Source organism: Colias philodice, chromosome 17 (genome assembly GCF_061535455.1).
Source record: "Colias philodice isolate Cphi_HAF_F1 chromosome 17, ilColPhil1 Martin Lab GWU primary, whole genome shotgun sequence".
NCBI classification, from domain to species: domain Eukaryota; kingdom Metazoa; phylum Arthropoda; class Insecta; order Lepidoptera; family Pieridae; genus Colias; species Colias philodice.
In genome coordinates this window covers 1,493,869-1,511,277 of record NC_143102.1, presented here as the reverse complement: position 1 = coordinate 1,511,277, position 17,409 = coordinate 1,493,869, and the positions used below count along the sequence as shown (strand labels likewise).

The 17,409-nt window shown below is 32.8% G+C and overlaps 2 protein-coding genes across 2 annotated transcripts; both read left to right on the top strand.

Annotated features, from left to right (window-relative positions):
* The first annotated feature begins 6,457 nt into the window (after window positions 1–6,457).
* On the top strand, window positions 6,458–14,547 carry LOC149480825 (uncharacterized). The gene is made up of 5 exons (XM_089705771.1): window positions 6,458–6,768; window positions 8,361–8,539; window positions 9,389–9,870; window positions 13,910–14,037; window positions 14,348–14,547. Exons 1-5 carry the CDS (start codon window positions 6,757–6,759, stop codon window positions 14,384–14,386), a joined length of 840 nt encoding a protein of 279 aa, XP_089561897.1. The 5' UTR covers window positions 6,458–6,756; the 3' UTR covers window positions 14,387–14,547.
* Window positions 14,548–15,434: 887 nt separating this feature from the next.
* On the top strand, window positions 15,435–17,396 carry LOC149480824 (uncharacterized). The gene is made up of 3 exons (XM_089705776.1): window positions 15,435–15,482; window positions 15,912–16,093; window positions 16,517–17,396. The coding sequence occupies exons 2-3, from the start codon at window positions 15,912–15,914 to the stop codon at window positions 16,995–16,997; spliced, it is 663 nt and encodes a 220-aa protein (XP_089561902.1). The 5' UTR covers window positions 15,435–15,482; the 3' UTR covers window positions 16,998–17,396.
* Window positions 17,397–17,409: the final 13 nt, after the last annotated feature.

Genomic DNA, 17,409 nt, shown 5'->3' with positions numbered 1-17,409 from the left:
AAATTTAGGTATTTAACGTCGCAACGTGGTTCGCGGGACATCACGCTCACGTAAACATAGCGCAATCCATTTTATAGACCATCTTCATACTTGATATTTTTTTTTTTATATTTTTATTGAAATTGATTCCAGAAGATTACTGGGAACTTTAAAAAATTCATTTTGTTACTTTTATTAGTAGGTACGATCCTTATAAGTATTTTAGTGTATTCAACCAACTTAAAAAAGTGGGACTATTTTACAACAATTTGAATATGAATTGTATTATTGTATACAATATCGAAGCTTTTTAAGAAATATATAAAATACTTTTTTAAGAATTATTATCATACATAATATTAATTATTATGTTACCGGCAATATATTAAACCCGGCATTGTATGCAATTCTTAGTAAATGTAGGTATGTTATTCCGAGAAACAGTCGGAATTAAATAAATTAAATTCGTCACATTATCTATATCTTTAAATCTGAACTTTTCCTAAGTAGCAAACACATTTGCAATTGTGGGTGGTTTTTGGGGTATGGTTAGGGAGCCAGGTGCAAATTTGGTTAACTATTTCCTCTCAAGAGATAATTCGTCAGACGCATGAGAGTATAGTATTATAAAGCCTCGTGAACGTCAGCTGGCGCTCGGTTGGGGGGGTGAGCGGTTGTAGCCTCCCACGCACATAGGAAAAAAAATACATTCATTCATTCATTTCCTCTCAGCTAAAAATTTGTCAAATTGTAGCTAACCCAATATCTCAACGAAAAAAAATAGTCAGCTGGTTACAACATGGTGTATTATACGTCAGCTGGTGTCTCGAACATGAAAGTTAAATTTAAAGAAAAATTTATTTTCCGTTATTTCCTCTCAAACAAAAATTTACCTGATGATAGCTTATATGTAACTGTGGATAAATATATATGTCAGCTGGCTGTATCTTGGTGGAAAAACCGTCAGCTGATATGGGAGGCTACAACCGCTCTTCCCCCCAACCGAGCTCCAGCTGACGTTCACGAGGCTTCATAATACTATACTTTGATGCATTTTACTAATTACCGCTTGAGAGGAACTTGGTCATAAAATCTGCTGCTGGCTCCCGGACCAGTAGCTATTAACCAATATGAGGTCAAAACTAAAATCCAAGATGGCGCCGACGAAAATTTGAAATCTTTTCGTCATGGGTGTCATTTTCAAGGAGTTGGAGTAGCTATTAAACAATATGAGGTCAAATCCAAAATGGCGCCGACGAAAATTTGACATCATTTCGTCATGGGTGTCATTTTCATAGTTTTTGGGGTAGCTATTAACCAATATGAGGTCAAAACTAAAATCCAAGATGGCGCGGACGAAAATTTTACATATTTTCGTCATGGGTGTCATTTTCATGGTTTTTGGGGTAGCTATTAACCAATATGAGGTCAAAACTAAAATCCAAGATGGCGCGGACGAAAATTTTACATATTTTCGTCATGGGTGTCATTTTCATGGTTATTGGGGTATCTATTAACCTATATGAGGTCAAAACTAAAATCCAAGATGGCGCGGACGAAAATTTTACATATTTTCGTCATGGGTGTCATTTTCATGGTAATTGGGGTATCTATTAACCAATACGAGGTCAAAACTAAAATCCAAGATGGCGCCGACGAAAATTTTACATCTTTTCGACACGGGTGTCATTTTCATGGTTTTTGGGGTAGCTATTAACCAATATGAGGTCAAAACTAAAATCCAAGATGGCGCGGACGAAAATTTTACATATTTTCGTCATGGGTGTCATTTTCATGGTTATTGGGGTATCTATTAACCAATATGAGGTCAAAACTAAAATCGAAGATGGCGCTGACGAAAATTTTACATCTTTTCATCACGGGTGTCATTTTCATGGTTTTTGTGGTAGCTATTTACCAATATGTGGTCAAAGCTAAAATCCAAGATGGTGTCGACGAAAATCTTACATCTTTTCGGCATGGGTGTCATTATCAAGGTTTTTGAGACAGCTATGTAGGTGTAGGTATTACCAAATCCCCAATGTAACCGTCGATAATTAGGTATATTTTTCTTACTCCTTTAAAGTAAACTTAAATAAAATAACTAAAACGTTAACAACTACAGTTTTGTAGAAAGTCTTAAAAAAAACGATCGATTTTAAAGAACATTGAAATGCATATGCATTTCAATGTTCTTTAAAATTGTGTGTTGTGTTTTATATTACATTTCTAAATTCTAAATATTAGAATTTAGAAATGTAATATAAAACGCAACTCTGTGGCAATCATCATCTGTGTTTATATTCTGACAGATATTATTAACTTTAAATATATTCGCTAAACTTTTTTTAAAATAAAGTTTATCTAAAACATTTAAACGAAGATAATAAAAAAAAGAACGTGTGTGCCGAGAAAACGTGTCAGATTCATAGATACCAAAATCGCCGCCTTGCTCCATAACGCGACAGTATTACCATGACGCGATCTTGAAATTCGACGACCATCTTGGATTTTAGTTTTGACCTCATATTCGTTAATAGCTATCCCAAAAACCATGAAAATGACACCCATCACGAAAAAAGTCAAATTTTCGTCAGCGCCATCTTGGATTATAGTTTTGACCTCATATTCGTTAATAGCTACCCCAAAAACCATGAAAATGACACCCATGATGAAAAGATGTAAAATTTTTCGTCGGCGCCATCTTGGATTTTAGTTTTGACCTCAAACTGGTTAATAGCTACCCCAAAAACCATGAAAATGACACCCATAACGAAAAGATGTACAATTTTCGTCGGCGCCATCTTGGAATTCAGTTTTAACCTCATATTGGTTAATAGCTACCCCAAAAACCATGAAAATGATACCCATGACGAAAAGATGTAAAAGTTTTGTCGGCGCCATCTTGGATTAGAGTTTTATCCTCATATTCGTTAATAGCTACCCCAAAAACCATGAAAATGACACCCATCACGAAAAAAAGTCAAATTTTTCGTCGGCGCCATCTTGGATTTTAGTTTTGACCTCATATTGGTTAATAGCTACCCCAAAAACAATGAAAATGACACCCATGACGAAAAGATGTACAATTTTCGTCGGCGCCATCTTGGATTTCAGTTTTGACCTCATATTCGTTAAAGCTACCCCAAAAACTATGAAAATGACACCCATGACGAAAATATGTCAAATTTTTCGTCGGCGCCATCTTGGGTTTTAGTTTTGACCTCATATTGGTCAATAGCTACCCCAAAAACCATGAAAATGACACCCATGACGAAAAGATGTACAATTTTTGTCGGCGCCATCTTGGATTTCAGTTTTGACCTCATATTCGTTAATAGCTACCCCAAAAACTATGAAAATGACACCCATCACGAAAAAAAGTCAAATTTTCGTCGACGCCATCTTGAATTGTTTTACCCCACCAATCTATTCAACAACCCATAAAAAAGAGCATCTGAAAAGTATCAAATATTTCAAATCACGAAAACGACAGTGCACGCACAATAATCTTTTTCTAATTCGTTTTATTTTTGGGACAAGGAGCGATACACCCGTCCTTCCAAGAGCGCTTCTGAGCGCGGTCTGACGACCCGCGAGAGCAAAATGTATGAAGAAATCAAGAAGTATTTTTTTAGCTAATAATTGAAATAAAATTTTGATTTAGATACAAAAAAATTATCAGAATCTATAAAGGACTATAATATATCCCTCAATAATTTATAGGTAAGAAGATAGATTAGGCTTTTAATTTTCTTAAAATTGTACCGTTTTAGACCCCATTTTTTTGCATTTTATGCGATCATTGTGCTGGGAAAATCGTATTTCAGCGACAATTTTGTATGACGTCGTACAATTTTTATAAGATGATCGTAGATCTGAATATATTATCTTTAAATTAAGATATTACTTTGTTCTCACGTGTAATTGCTTTGAGTTAAAATGGTACCGTAAAATAGCGTTTTTTGTTAAAAATCGGTAATAGCACCCTTAAATAAATGAAAATTTGATTTGATTGAATATAAGTTGATTTAAGAAATGTTAATTAGTAAGATAATATGAACATATTATTATTATTTTACGGTAAGACTGTTACCCGATTGTCTCAATAAGTGCTATAATAAAAAAAAATAACAACGAGTTTTATTACAGAAATCATTTACTTTATATACATTTCCTAATACGATATTGGAATTATATATAATTCCAAGGAAGATTATACATTTACTAGGATATGTATGCATAAATAGTTTATTAAACAATATTTTATACATTTCCTAAGTGGCATCGGCATTGTACACTTTTCCTATTAGTTTGAGACCCATTCGTAAATAAGTCTTCAAATAACGTTTGTTTTATTATCTCGAAACTGCAATTAATAAAAAATGAAAATATATTTTTTTTAATAACTAATAAAAAATATCCTGTCCAGGATTTTTCCAGTCAAACCATTTTTAATACACTTAATTTATTATAAAATTGGTCTCATTCTATTATCACGCCGTTGCATTTCGACTTATATTCGGATCTTAGACCACTAGGATTTGTATACAATTCCTTGATTTCATACATTTCCGGTAACATAGTTATACATAATTTCATTTTATTTATTTACATTAAGTATATACATAATTACATACTGATATTATATCTACCTATACATATATATATGTATATATATGTATATCATGTTTTAACTGATGTATTTATTTATTAGTATTTATCATATTAATAGAAATATATCTTTCACATAATATACTCATGTTAAATTATCATTATATACAATTCTAGACTGAAACTCCAATAGTCACTTGGGGTCACTGAAAATCAGTGGTGGTGAGGTATTAATCACCTTGCCATCATATACTGAGTTGGCTCCATTTGTCAGGTCACTCACTGCCACATTACAGTTCTTAGGAATAAGATTATTTTTATTTAATTATTTTTCTTTTTATTTCTTTTTGTTTTTCCTTCGTTTATATATGTATCTCGTGTTGTGATCTTGACAATAAATGTGTTTTATTTATTTATTTATTTAATGTCCCTTACTGCATGCTTTTCATGCAGTTGTCCGCACCATATGTATTGTGGTCTTTGTCCATACACACTTTCTCCAAAGCCCTGCTTTGGTCTTGTTTGATGTATAAGCTCCTGTATATTAGTAAAAGTTAATCAAATATTTAATTCTTATTTCTTGAAATTTGGTATAGTATTCTTTGTGTGATACAAATCAAAACCAACAGTCAGGTTAGGTAGACTACAATTTACAAAACTGGCAGGGTTGCCATGCAATGGTTGGTGGTTAATGAAACACTTGACTCGACTGTAAGCTTGTATTGAACTGCTTAAACTGTAGAACAACAGGACTACAACACACATACAATAGATTGCACACTACACTGTAAACTGTAGAATTAATATTAAAGACATAGTTCACTATATATTTTGTAGTCTTTGATTATTTATACAACAGACTAGAAATAAATACTATGTATGCGATTATACCTATTCTAGCCATCCATTTTAGTGTTCCTTAAAATTAAGTACATCTTAGTCAAAGGACAACTTATTGTGTGTTTGCCCGTAATGCACTCATAATAATTTTAAGTTGAATGTTTGTCATTCTTTATGTACCAAACACAGTCACGGCCACGGCGCTCATTCCATTTTACTGGTATTAAAACAGATGAAATCCTTCATGATCCCATATCCTTCTTAGTAGCAAATGTAGAAATCCCTTTCTTGTGTCTACAATGTTTTTGTGGAGAATCGTATTTACATTTGGGATGGATTAATTCTTCTCCTCTCTTGAACAAATTTGTTATTGCGAACGTGTACAAAATATTATGTTGACAGTTGACAGTTGACACTTGACACTTGACGCCAAAGACTTGAAAATAAAAGGTACGTGTACATATATTTACATTAGTGCCATCTAGTGGCTCTGGAAGGAAAAGAACATCAAGTCAGTGTTTAACGTGCCATCTAGTGTGTTAAAAGCAAAAGACTAAGAGATATAATCGAACATGTAGTACGTTATTTCCCCACTGGCGCTTTAATTGCGTAAATTCATAGTGCAACTTTTTTTGTATGGAGTGCACCGTCTGTTGTATACGTAGTATATTATTATTAGTCTGTGATATTAGTGATATTAGTAATTATAACTACTCTTATTTTATTTTTGTATGTTACTCTATTTACTTCAATTATCTACAAAGTACTTCCAGCAAAAATTATAAATGACTGCCAACTTAGTCTTAGCGGTTTTAGGAAAAAAAACTAGGCTACAAACTACACTAGGGTAAAACTGTTACACAATGAATCATCAACAAAATAGGTACTCTAAATGTAACCATAGACATGGCAAATTGCGAACCTAACGAAATTTCACCTTATAATGAATCGCGGTACTGCTTCGCAGTTCTGCAGATCAATTTTAGGTGAAAGTTAAATTGAGAGAAATGGAATGGACGTTTTATAAAGTTAATTTTGAACCGACCGCGAACGGACGAGGTTTGACATCTTACGAGATCTTAAATTAAATTTCGCAATATTGTAACCGTTTTATTTAAAATATTGTAAAAATTTGTGAACGACCAATGAATACGGTGAATAAAATATGTTTTGTGTGTGTTAAAACTTAAAAGATGTGGATAAAAATAATTAATTTATTAGTAATTGAATAGTGATAAAAAAGAGTGGATAATGCTACATTCAGTGATGAGTGCAGTTACCATCGTACTAAATAATTATAAAATAATGTAACTATTGGAGAGCATGAAAGAAATGGTAAGTACTAAGTACCTTAATAATAAAGCAATATTATGAATCTATTTGAGTTTTGCCAATTTAAATTAGAGAAAAAGATAGATTTTAAAGGAAATTAATAAATAAAAAATAAAATAATAAATAAAATAAAGTTTATTTGACTCAGAAACACAAACACAAGGAATATACAGGGCTAATTTTATAATATGATAGCTGTTGAAATATAGCATTAAAGAAAATAAAATTGCTCAAAATTATTACTTTTGGATAAAAGGTGTTTTCAAAATCTATATAATATATATATGTACATATAACTATTATATTTTACCGAGAAATCAAGACATCGAAATACCGGTTAAATAGTAACTTCGGAAGTAATTGCAAAGTTTATATTTATTTTTTCATATTCATAAAATTATTACGTAACAAAGAAAGTACTTCAATATTCTTGTTAAAATTATGAGTTCATGATTTCGATCTCTACCGGCTGACAAGAGAAACTTGAGCAATAAAGGTTCAAATATACATACATACAAGTACAACTTGTATGGTATTCCATTGTATAGAGTACAATAAACTCAATGTCTTGGTGTATGAAAATCTCTAATACACGTGTGAATCTGTTTTTAATATTATTTTCCTAAAGAAATTAATGATTGTGTGTGATACGTAATGTAAATAATTAAAATGGTTTTGATTGAAATAGATTTTACACGGTAAATATTATATGGACCCAAAAAGTACCTTTTACCTGTTAGTAACAATTTATTTTAAAAACAAGGAATTCATTTTTATAAAAGTTGTAATGAAAATTCAACGGTGCATTCATATATTATAAGAGCGAAAGGCGGTTGATAATTCATATTTTGGTATTGGTAGATACAAAAAATAATGAGCACTTATCATTCTGAATCCGAGTTTTTGTTTTTCTATGTATTTGTCCTATTGTAACGGCTGAACTGAGTGTAATGACACTTTATCTAGTTGATATAAGTTTGCAGAGCCACATAAAAATGTTGTTTTATCTGATATAACGTAAACGAAGTCAGGATCATAAGCTAGTAGTATAAAACAATTGTAGAGGCTCTGCATAACAACAAATAAACGCGGCAAAATGTGCTCTTTCATGTTTATCTCGCAAATTAAACACTAAAAACTTATTGATGGTAATGCACGATTTGATTCTTGTTAATTTGCCTGATATCAATAGATAAGGTGAAGATACTTCTATATATAACTATTGAGATCATCTTTTTTTAATAGACAATGGATCAAGTCTTCACTGTTGGATACTGTTATTAATTCTTTCTGAAGAAATTGTAGGATTTAAACTTGTACATAACTATAAAATAGAGGTAGGTACAAGCCAGAAACTTAAAACACAGATTAGATACTAGCTTAAACTCAAAAACTTTGCATTACATAAAAAAGAAGAACATGGTTAGAAGTATTATAAAAAAATGGATTCAATACATAGCTTTGTTTGTTGGTTTACGTACGAAACGCGCGTTTATTGCAGTATGCAATAAACAGAGGAAAAAAATAACGGCGAAAGCCATTTCATCATCATTTATTATAAGTTTTTTAGTAATAAATCTATAAACAAAATTTAGATGTGGCAGTTCATCTTATATGCTGCCCTTGCAGTCTCCGTGTCTGGTCACGGCAGGGTTCTCCAGCCTCCTGGCCGGGCTTCCATGTGGAGAATGGGCTTCAATAGCCGCCATAACTATGATGATGATGGCCTGAACTGCGGCGGCTTCTACCGACAATACGGCACTAATAAGGGAAAGTAAGATGTTATTGAATGATATAAATATATTAGTTATATAATGAGGAAGTGATACAATTCTTAATACATAAAATTAAGAATATTATGCTTATAATATTACGTGAAATTGAAATGCATAAATATTTTATATAATTTTTGAATAATTTCTTAGACGCAGACTAAAGGCTTTGTCAGACAGGACGCGTACTTAGCGCGCGTCAGAGCGTTAAGTTGACGCCGCGATATGACGCTAAGATGTGTTCTACTACCATCGTAGAATACCGTCAAACAGAGCGCCGGCGCTAGTAGTACGCAACGCTCTGTCGCGGCGTTAGGACGCTTTAACGTCGGGTGTTGTATTTTTTTACAAATTTTATTTTAGCGTCGGAGTTAATAGGCGTAAAATAATAATAAAATACTGCATAATGACCGAAAATTTGATAGAATTGGTTAGAAAATATCCATGCTTATATAATACGAAGGATAGTTCATATAAACTATAAAGATATATCAATGAAGGCAAAATTGTGGGCACAAATCGGAGAAGAAATTAATGAAACTGGTAAGTAAAAAATTCTTCCGACTCCGGAGTTAATATCGCTGTACCTTGTTTTGTTCGTAAGTAATAATTATGTAAACAACATGCAGCTTTAATAATATCAATTGCTGTGTCCTAACGCGCGCTAAAGCGTTCTGTTTGACGAAGCCTCGCGCGACGTTAAAACAGGACGCTGTAGCGCTACTACGCAGCGCTAAAATACGCGTCCTATCTGACAAAGCCTTAAACTAAGACTTTCCAGCTGACAACAACAAGCTTTAGGAAAAGTTAAATGAATATGTTCCATGCTTATCTTTTCCTTGCTTCTTTAGGTGCGGTATTTGTGGCGATGCCTACAACCTGCCCCGACCGAGACCCCATGAGCTCGGCGGTGAATACGGTCGAGGCACCATCGTAGACACATACGAATCTGGTCAGATTATAGAAACTACCGTAGAAATCACAGCCTACCACAAAGGCTATTGGTACTTCAAAATTTGTCCCCACCCTGAAAAGGAAGCTCATCAGAAATGCTTCGATCAATATCCCTTGGAATTAGCAGACGGAGGCCAGCTTTACTTCCCACCAAAAGGCGGGAAATTTACTCTTAAATACCGTCTTCCCAAAGGATTGTCTTGCAAGCACTGCATCATTCAGTGGAGATACGTAGCTGGCAATAATTGGGGATTTTGTAACAACGGCACACAGGGCTTAGGGTGCGGTGATCAGGAAACCTTCGGAGCTTGCTCTGATGTATCCATTACACCAGTAAAGCATATTGATGTAGAATCCAAACCCGTGGAGCTATTCGCAGGTGAGAATCACGAGTAACTAACACGACTAATCAGTATGGCTCGTTGGTATGGCTGGTGTATTTGATTTGCAACTTTCATTAGAAACGTGTTTTAAATTATTTACTAGGAAGATACGAGAAAGTTCTCATTTCTGGAGATTTTTCGCAGTGCACTATGTAGTTGAAAGTGTTCTTAATTAACGTTTGTTTAGTAATCTTATGCAACAATTGTAAATTGACAAGTTGAGATTGGTTACGGTGAGGCGGCGAAAATTTCTCCAAGTTTGTTGTTTAATGCAAATTGCATTTTAATATGCCGGTATTTATTCAAATGAAAAATAGACGATGGTGATATAATATAAGTACCTATTCATAATATTATACCATAGAAATCTAAATAACAAGACACTAGAAGTCGTAAGCGCGCGTGACCTTGTCGCCACTCAGGTGACTTTCACATCACCAGTGTGTTCGTCACAGTTCAGTTGCTATGGAGACCTATGTGTGTAAACATGGTGTGTTTCAGCATTTCCCATTGCGGAAATTCTTCCACAAGTTGTAATTATACTAATAAAGGAATAATATTTCATCGGTAAATATTTTTTTTTAGAAATAATGCCGTTTTTCCTTAAAATTATAGAATATTTACAAGTATTACGAGTGTCACCATAGTAATCGAAATAACAATGAATGACACAGTTTCAACCTTATTGGAGCAAAAAGAAACAAAACGTCTCATATACTTAGGGATGTTATTCTAAAATAAACCGTAAATTCGTGCGTTAGGATACATATTAAAAAGCTTAATTTAATATTTAAGTTAGTTTTCACTAAAATCAAGTTGTCCAATAAAAGGCATAGTTTACTTGTGTGTATTGTTTAGCTATCGGTTTAAATGTGTTGATTTTGGCGACAGCGGTTTTCATACGAATTATGACATTAAAGCACTTCTATGTGTCTTGTTATTTAGATTTCTATGTATTATACAAAAGTATTTTAATTACTTTAAAAATATTATATAAAAATGTATTTTGCATTTATTTGAAATTTGAATTTACTTTACTGTTAGCTAAATGTTATCCGTATACTATCATTATCAGCTGGAGGTGGGCGGACATTGGATAGTGCAGATGACTGATATTGTATACCTATTAGTTATTACCTATGTACAAATGAATTGTTTCTTAAAATCATTATCACACAAGATCGTGTCTATTTTTCAAAATTAATAATTACTAATCTCCTTCATAAATAAGATCCGTCGACTTCAAAAACTGAGGCATGTTTTCAACTCGTCTTTTTTGTGTAACGTATAAGTTTTTCATGATTATTTTTCGTTTGGTCCAGATCTAGGAAGCAGTAGGTAGTTAGTATATTCTAAAGAAGAAAGAAGAAGAACCCTATGAACTTTGTCGGCGAACCAAACTAAGATTGTTTTGTTAAAATATTATTTAATTCACGCTTGCTATTGTGAAAGTTGCATATCCTTATCACTAATTACTAAATTGGCGGGTATCTTTTATGTTTGGAGCATTATCGACAATAATAAACATTATTTATTTAAACAATTCAGTCTTTGATTACAGCGTTATATTTTATTACTTCCAAGATTGGATTTAGATAACCATAATCATAATCCAGAGAGCCTTAACCTTTCAAAACAGATTGTTTTTCTTTATTTATAACTTCGTTATTAGAGCTTAGTATTAAATCTCAAACTTAGTGGTGGCCAGATTATTTTATAAATAAATAATTTTTATAGTTATATTTTTATTATTATCTTCTATCACATACGTTTTATATTAAGAATCGTCATCTACTATTGTAAATATATAGTTAATACAAATAAAATTAATTCTACATTTGATTAAATTTAAAATATTTTAGGTACTAACACCTATAAGTTTTATTGCCACAAATTTTAGTTTTCAGCTGGAAGCCGATTGGGCTAAATAAAGTATAAACGCATTGGGAAACATGTATGATGTATCTAAATAAGTTCCTCCCTAAATTCCTTCATTCCTCAATTTCTGATCAGCCCCCCATTGACGTAAGCTGTAGATACGTTTATCTACAGCTTACGTCAATCTCATACGTTCGTAACTTCGTAGTCTATTCTATTGAACGCTACGCTAACAGAAAACCACTTGACTAGGGGGACAGGATCTAGATTCTATTCTATAAATCCTAATTCCTATTTTAATAAAAAATACATATTATATATTCATACACTAATATTAATTACAATTAACTAGTAACCACTTGTATAATATTGTCAAGTGCCAGTAGCTAGAAATATTTATGATGTAGATAGGTGCTTCTAATCCTAGAATGGTAATTGCAATTTATATTTCCTATGACAATTTTAACTTCCTGACCACATAATTTATCGCTTGAATAGTTTTACACAGCTGTGGTATTAGCTACCAATTCACTTTTTTCGTTCACGTATTAGATCAATACAATTGCTTTGATACCTACCTGCTTGTAGAACTAACACCGATATAACTCGAGAACTATTGAAACCATTACAACCTTTCGTTTGGGAAATTTGTCTTCACTCTGAAGAGTATAAAAAAAACTATATTAAGGAAACGCATTAGGGGGTACAAAGATTGACTGCTTACTAAATTAGTATTTAGTATTAGTATACTACTAGTAATTAGTGTATAGTATTATATTATTATTATCTGTGCTATACGTACACAGTTCTGTGTTCTGTCACAGCCATGATACCTATACAGTATACAATCTAACGAAATGAATTCTTACGAATTACGACTTCGAAGAAATATGAATCGATTGAGGATTAACTTAAATCTATTTTGGCTAATTTGTAGTTTTTTTTTCTGAAAGATACCTATAAGGAATAAATGATCTCATGATCATTTATTCCTCCTCCTCATGGATATCATGTTTATGGCAAGGCAGAGGTAAAAAGAGCAGGAACCATTCTTAACCTAATTAAATGACTAAGATTGTTAGTGTAGAGTCACATCGCTACACACTTAACTAGGTGTGTTGAACAAGTCTTAGAAAGCTTGTCTTTAAATTAACTAAACATTATTAAAATCAAGTTTTCTTATTATAGTGCTGACTGGTGGAAGATTTTATGGGGTTCCCCTTTACTTGCAGAAGATTTCGGACTCTACAGCCTACACGCGCTCAGTTTATCGAGAAATTTCCTATCTATTTCTATTATTAGTTTTATCATTCGCCAAATCTATTTCCTTGATCCTTCAGCGAGTAATTCAAGCAATAAATTCCCACCATTCAATGAATGTATCGATAAGAATGACACATATGTAACGCTCATAGCAATGTGATTATCTTTATGTCGTGATATATAATTTAGATAACTATTTAGTTAGTGAACTTAACCTAGCGGCTGTTGAAAATTGACCGATAGCTTAAAGAATGAGTGACGTCACTATAATCACTATGCCATACGATAGAAGTGCAATTTCACTCTTTTATGCACAGCTTTTATGATATTGTTAAAAATATACATACCTACGGAAAGCATAAACATAGATACAAAATTGTTAAGGCTTCCAAAAGGAAGTGGTCCAATAAAGTAATAATTTTAACAATATTGTACCTTATAGATGTTGATTCTCGTAATTTTATGAAAGCTATATACTTAATACTTTTATCGTAAGCATTTACGATTAAATTATTCAATGATTCTTCGAATTATACGTAGATATTCGAAACTTCGGAAGAATAATTTTCCGATTGATCCTTTTTATGAAGTGTAGATTTAGTTATTTATCGCACTGTAGGTAGATATAAATTGAATTGAATTGAATTTAACATGATTGTCCAAAATAGGAGCGTTTTATTTTAGAACATAATATGTAGTTATTTTCATACATCAATCGTTTTATGTTTAAGAGTTTCTACATAAATTCTGAAATTCTTTAGAAATCGGATTTGAAGAGAGAAGGAAGTTGGTTGTTCTTAACAATAAAAGTTTCAAAAATATATAATAAGCAAGGGTTGTATTTATATATCTGCAACATATCGAAGTATATCCACATATAAATTTATTCAACAGGATTGTACAAGCTGTTGCAAAAAGCAAATGTTGCGCCGTACACCACAAAACCTAAACGGAAGCATCCATTCAGGAAGAAAAACCACCGGAAGCCAAGATCGAAAACTAAATCGAAAAAGAGGAAAAAGGTAATCTTATATATTATCTTATGTTAATTAGATTTTAAGCTCTACTCTCTACCTACTGGCACATTATAATATGAGGCTCCCATTTTCTGCTAGCTGCATATTTATAGGTACTATAATAAGAATTGAATAGTAATGTGGATGTTGGTTTTCCTATATATTGCAAAATACGGTTAGTTGATATGTTTGTTGAAATGTTACCATTGAAAGATAAAATTAAATGAAAAATTATTTACTATCTATTATTCTTTTAATTGTAACGAAAACCGTTTATAATTTGAGTGTAATACTTACCTGAAATTTCTATTTTCAGACCAAAAGAGGCGATTCTTGGCTATCGCACTGGTTATAAAAAGATCCGCTAAATGCTATTTAACTATTTAATAGTTAATGGGTCAAGATCAAGAAGCAAATAAAGAAGAAAACATACCAAATGGAAAGCGAATAATTTTACTGTTATAATTTAATTATTTAACTATTATTGTGATTAAGAATAAATCGTAATTTTACATATGTTTTGCATTAAGTCATTACCTAATCTATATTAACTTCCCGAATTTCCTTGGAAGATAAGAAAAGAAACAGGAAAATATCTTTCTTTCACATAATAGTATAGTGAAGTCCCGTGTCCCCGTAGTGGGGTAAGGGGCAGATGCATTATTCATACATCTGTTTCACTGATCGATTTTCTTTAGGGGCAAGTAGGTGATCAGCCTTCTGTGTCCTGCCAGACCGAGACATTTTTTTTTTCTTCGTCTCCACCGGGAATCGAACCCAGGACCCCTCGGTACTACGCTCACGCGTCAACCACTGTGCCAAGGAGGGCAGAATAGTATGATAACGATTAACGAATTTGCTCTACAAGTAATACGAAGAAGCTTTTACAATCATCGCTGCAGATAAATCAGTAATTAGAATATGCTGAGTAGTTGACAATATTAGCTAACCGATTACTTACGTTACTTGAAATCTGTCCGTTTGAAACGCTTTCATTGCGAACCCGCTAAACCGATTTTGGTGGAATTTGGCACGGTCCAATGGTCAGCTTGATAACATGAATTCTTCATATTCTTATGTACCTTTATATTATATTATTAATAAATATTTAAAGCAATTAATAGTTTGATTAAATATTCCTGTCACATAAATGAACAGTAAACTGCAAAACGACGATGGACAAAGAAAGTCTAAGGAACGTCAGCTCCTATGAGTGCAATTTTACGTCTAAATTTTAAAACAATACAAGATTAAGAAAAGGAAAACATAAGGCGGTCACATAAAATAAGTTTTATGCTCCTTTATCGTGTTTCGATTGAATTGTTTTATCTTTTAATCGATAACTCCTAATCCTCTCATATAAATAGAATGGAATAGAAAATATATTCGCCAGTAATCGCATGTGTAACAGGATTCCATTTGCAAAAGAAAGTGTTTATCAAAATATAACGGTAAGATTCATTTGTGTTTTTTGAATATTCATGCATAACTTTATTCATTATTTTTAAGTGTTAAATTAAATCCTTAAAATATTGTAAAAAAAAAGTTTGGTATACCTATATTTAAATAATCAACCCTATTTTTTGTGGTGTGCTCTATAAAAAAATGTAAAACGCTTTGAAGTAACTAGGTTCAAAGCATCCAAAGCATCCAAAAGCAAAAGCATTTTCAATTGCAAGTGAATAAATGTTACTTTAAATCATTTTAATTGTATCCACCATCATCTTAGCAAGCCAGTATCACGACAAAGCTTTTTAAATTCTTTAATTACCTTCGGAAATGCTCATCGGATATTACCGACGCACAATAATTTTACTACCATCAATCATAATATTATAAGTATTCTGATACATATGTTACGATCTCTAAATAACCTATAGATGCTGTCGCAAACCCTCACTCTGGCTTCCCTAGTGGTGACAGTGTTAGGTCACGGACGGGTATGGGAGCCCCCGGGCAGGGCTACCATGTGGAGGGTCGGGTTTTCAGCACGAGCCAACTACGATGATAACGGCTTGAACTGCGGCGGCTTCAGCAAGCAATATGGAGCTAATAACGGAAAGTAAGTTGGGAGTTGTAATTGTGAAGTTTTTTGTGACATGATATGATATTGATAGCAGTGTAGGTACCTATATAATTGTAACAATTCAGTCATCTTGACTGTAACGTCGCATTGAAGTGAGGTCAGTTTTTCAATAATATACAAAGGTACTAAATGAATGATAATTGGTAAGAGTCGTGTATTAGATAAGAAAGGAGTAATGTTCTTTACGTAGGTTCTCAAGTTAAAGCTGACCGTCCTATAGAATCTATGTACCTATGCATTTTAATTCGATCCATCAATAACTATTTAAATAATAATTTACAAATTGGACACTATGCTTTAGTAATTACTGAATTTAAGTTACGTAGAACGATTTGTCACTCAAATTATAAAGCAGCAAGCTAGCAATGGTGATAAAAAATTCTCTATATCTTTTTTAAGATGTGGCGTATGCGGCGACGACTACAGCATAACACCACCACGACCTCATGAGCTCGGCGGCGTTTACGGCCAAGGTTCCATTGTAGCTAAATATTTGTCTGGTCAAATTATTGAAACATCAGTCGAAATCACCGCTTACCACAAAGGGCATTGGGAATTCAAGATCTGCCCTGATCCATCTAACGAAGTAGACCAAGCTTGTTTCGATAAATACCCCCTAGAGATGGAAAGCGGTGGGAAAGACTATTACCCTCCTGGATTAGGTACTTATACCGTCAGATACAGGTTACCGATTGGTCTATCTTGCGAACATTGTGTTCTTCAGTGGCGGTACGTAGCTGGTAACAACTGGGGTAACTGCGGTAATGGAACAAGTGGCCTGGGGTGTGGTGACCAAGAAAACTTCCTAGCTTGTTCGGATATAAGTATTGAGCCCGGATTTATCGAAGTAGATAGCATGCCCGTGGAAGTATCTCCTTAGGGCTGATTTTGTATCCTAGGTTAGAACTTATTCGTTGAATAATGTATAAGGCAAACATTCCAAAGATGTGTTCTAACTACCTACCGGTCTTTTGATATATTACAAGTGACCTTTTTATATTATCGTGTAATACTTTATTGGATGGATAAGTTATAACCAAGGATTTTAACTTGCCCTAAGACTCTTGACAAGACTTAATGCTCAGTATTTTGAATTTGAATTTAACACTGCCTGTTAATGTTGTTTATATTTATTGATACCTTTTAGTATTGTTCTTTAGTTACATTAAAGTTATGAAGACTGTTGTTTTTGGCATTTAATATCTTTATTGTTAACTTGGTTTAACTTTTCTAACACGGCGGTGTTTTGTTTTGTGTAAATAAATGTTATTTTTTATAATCTATTTTTTATT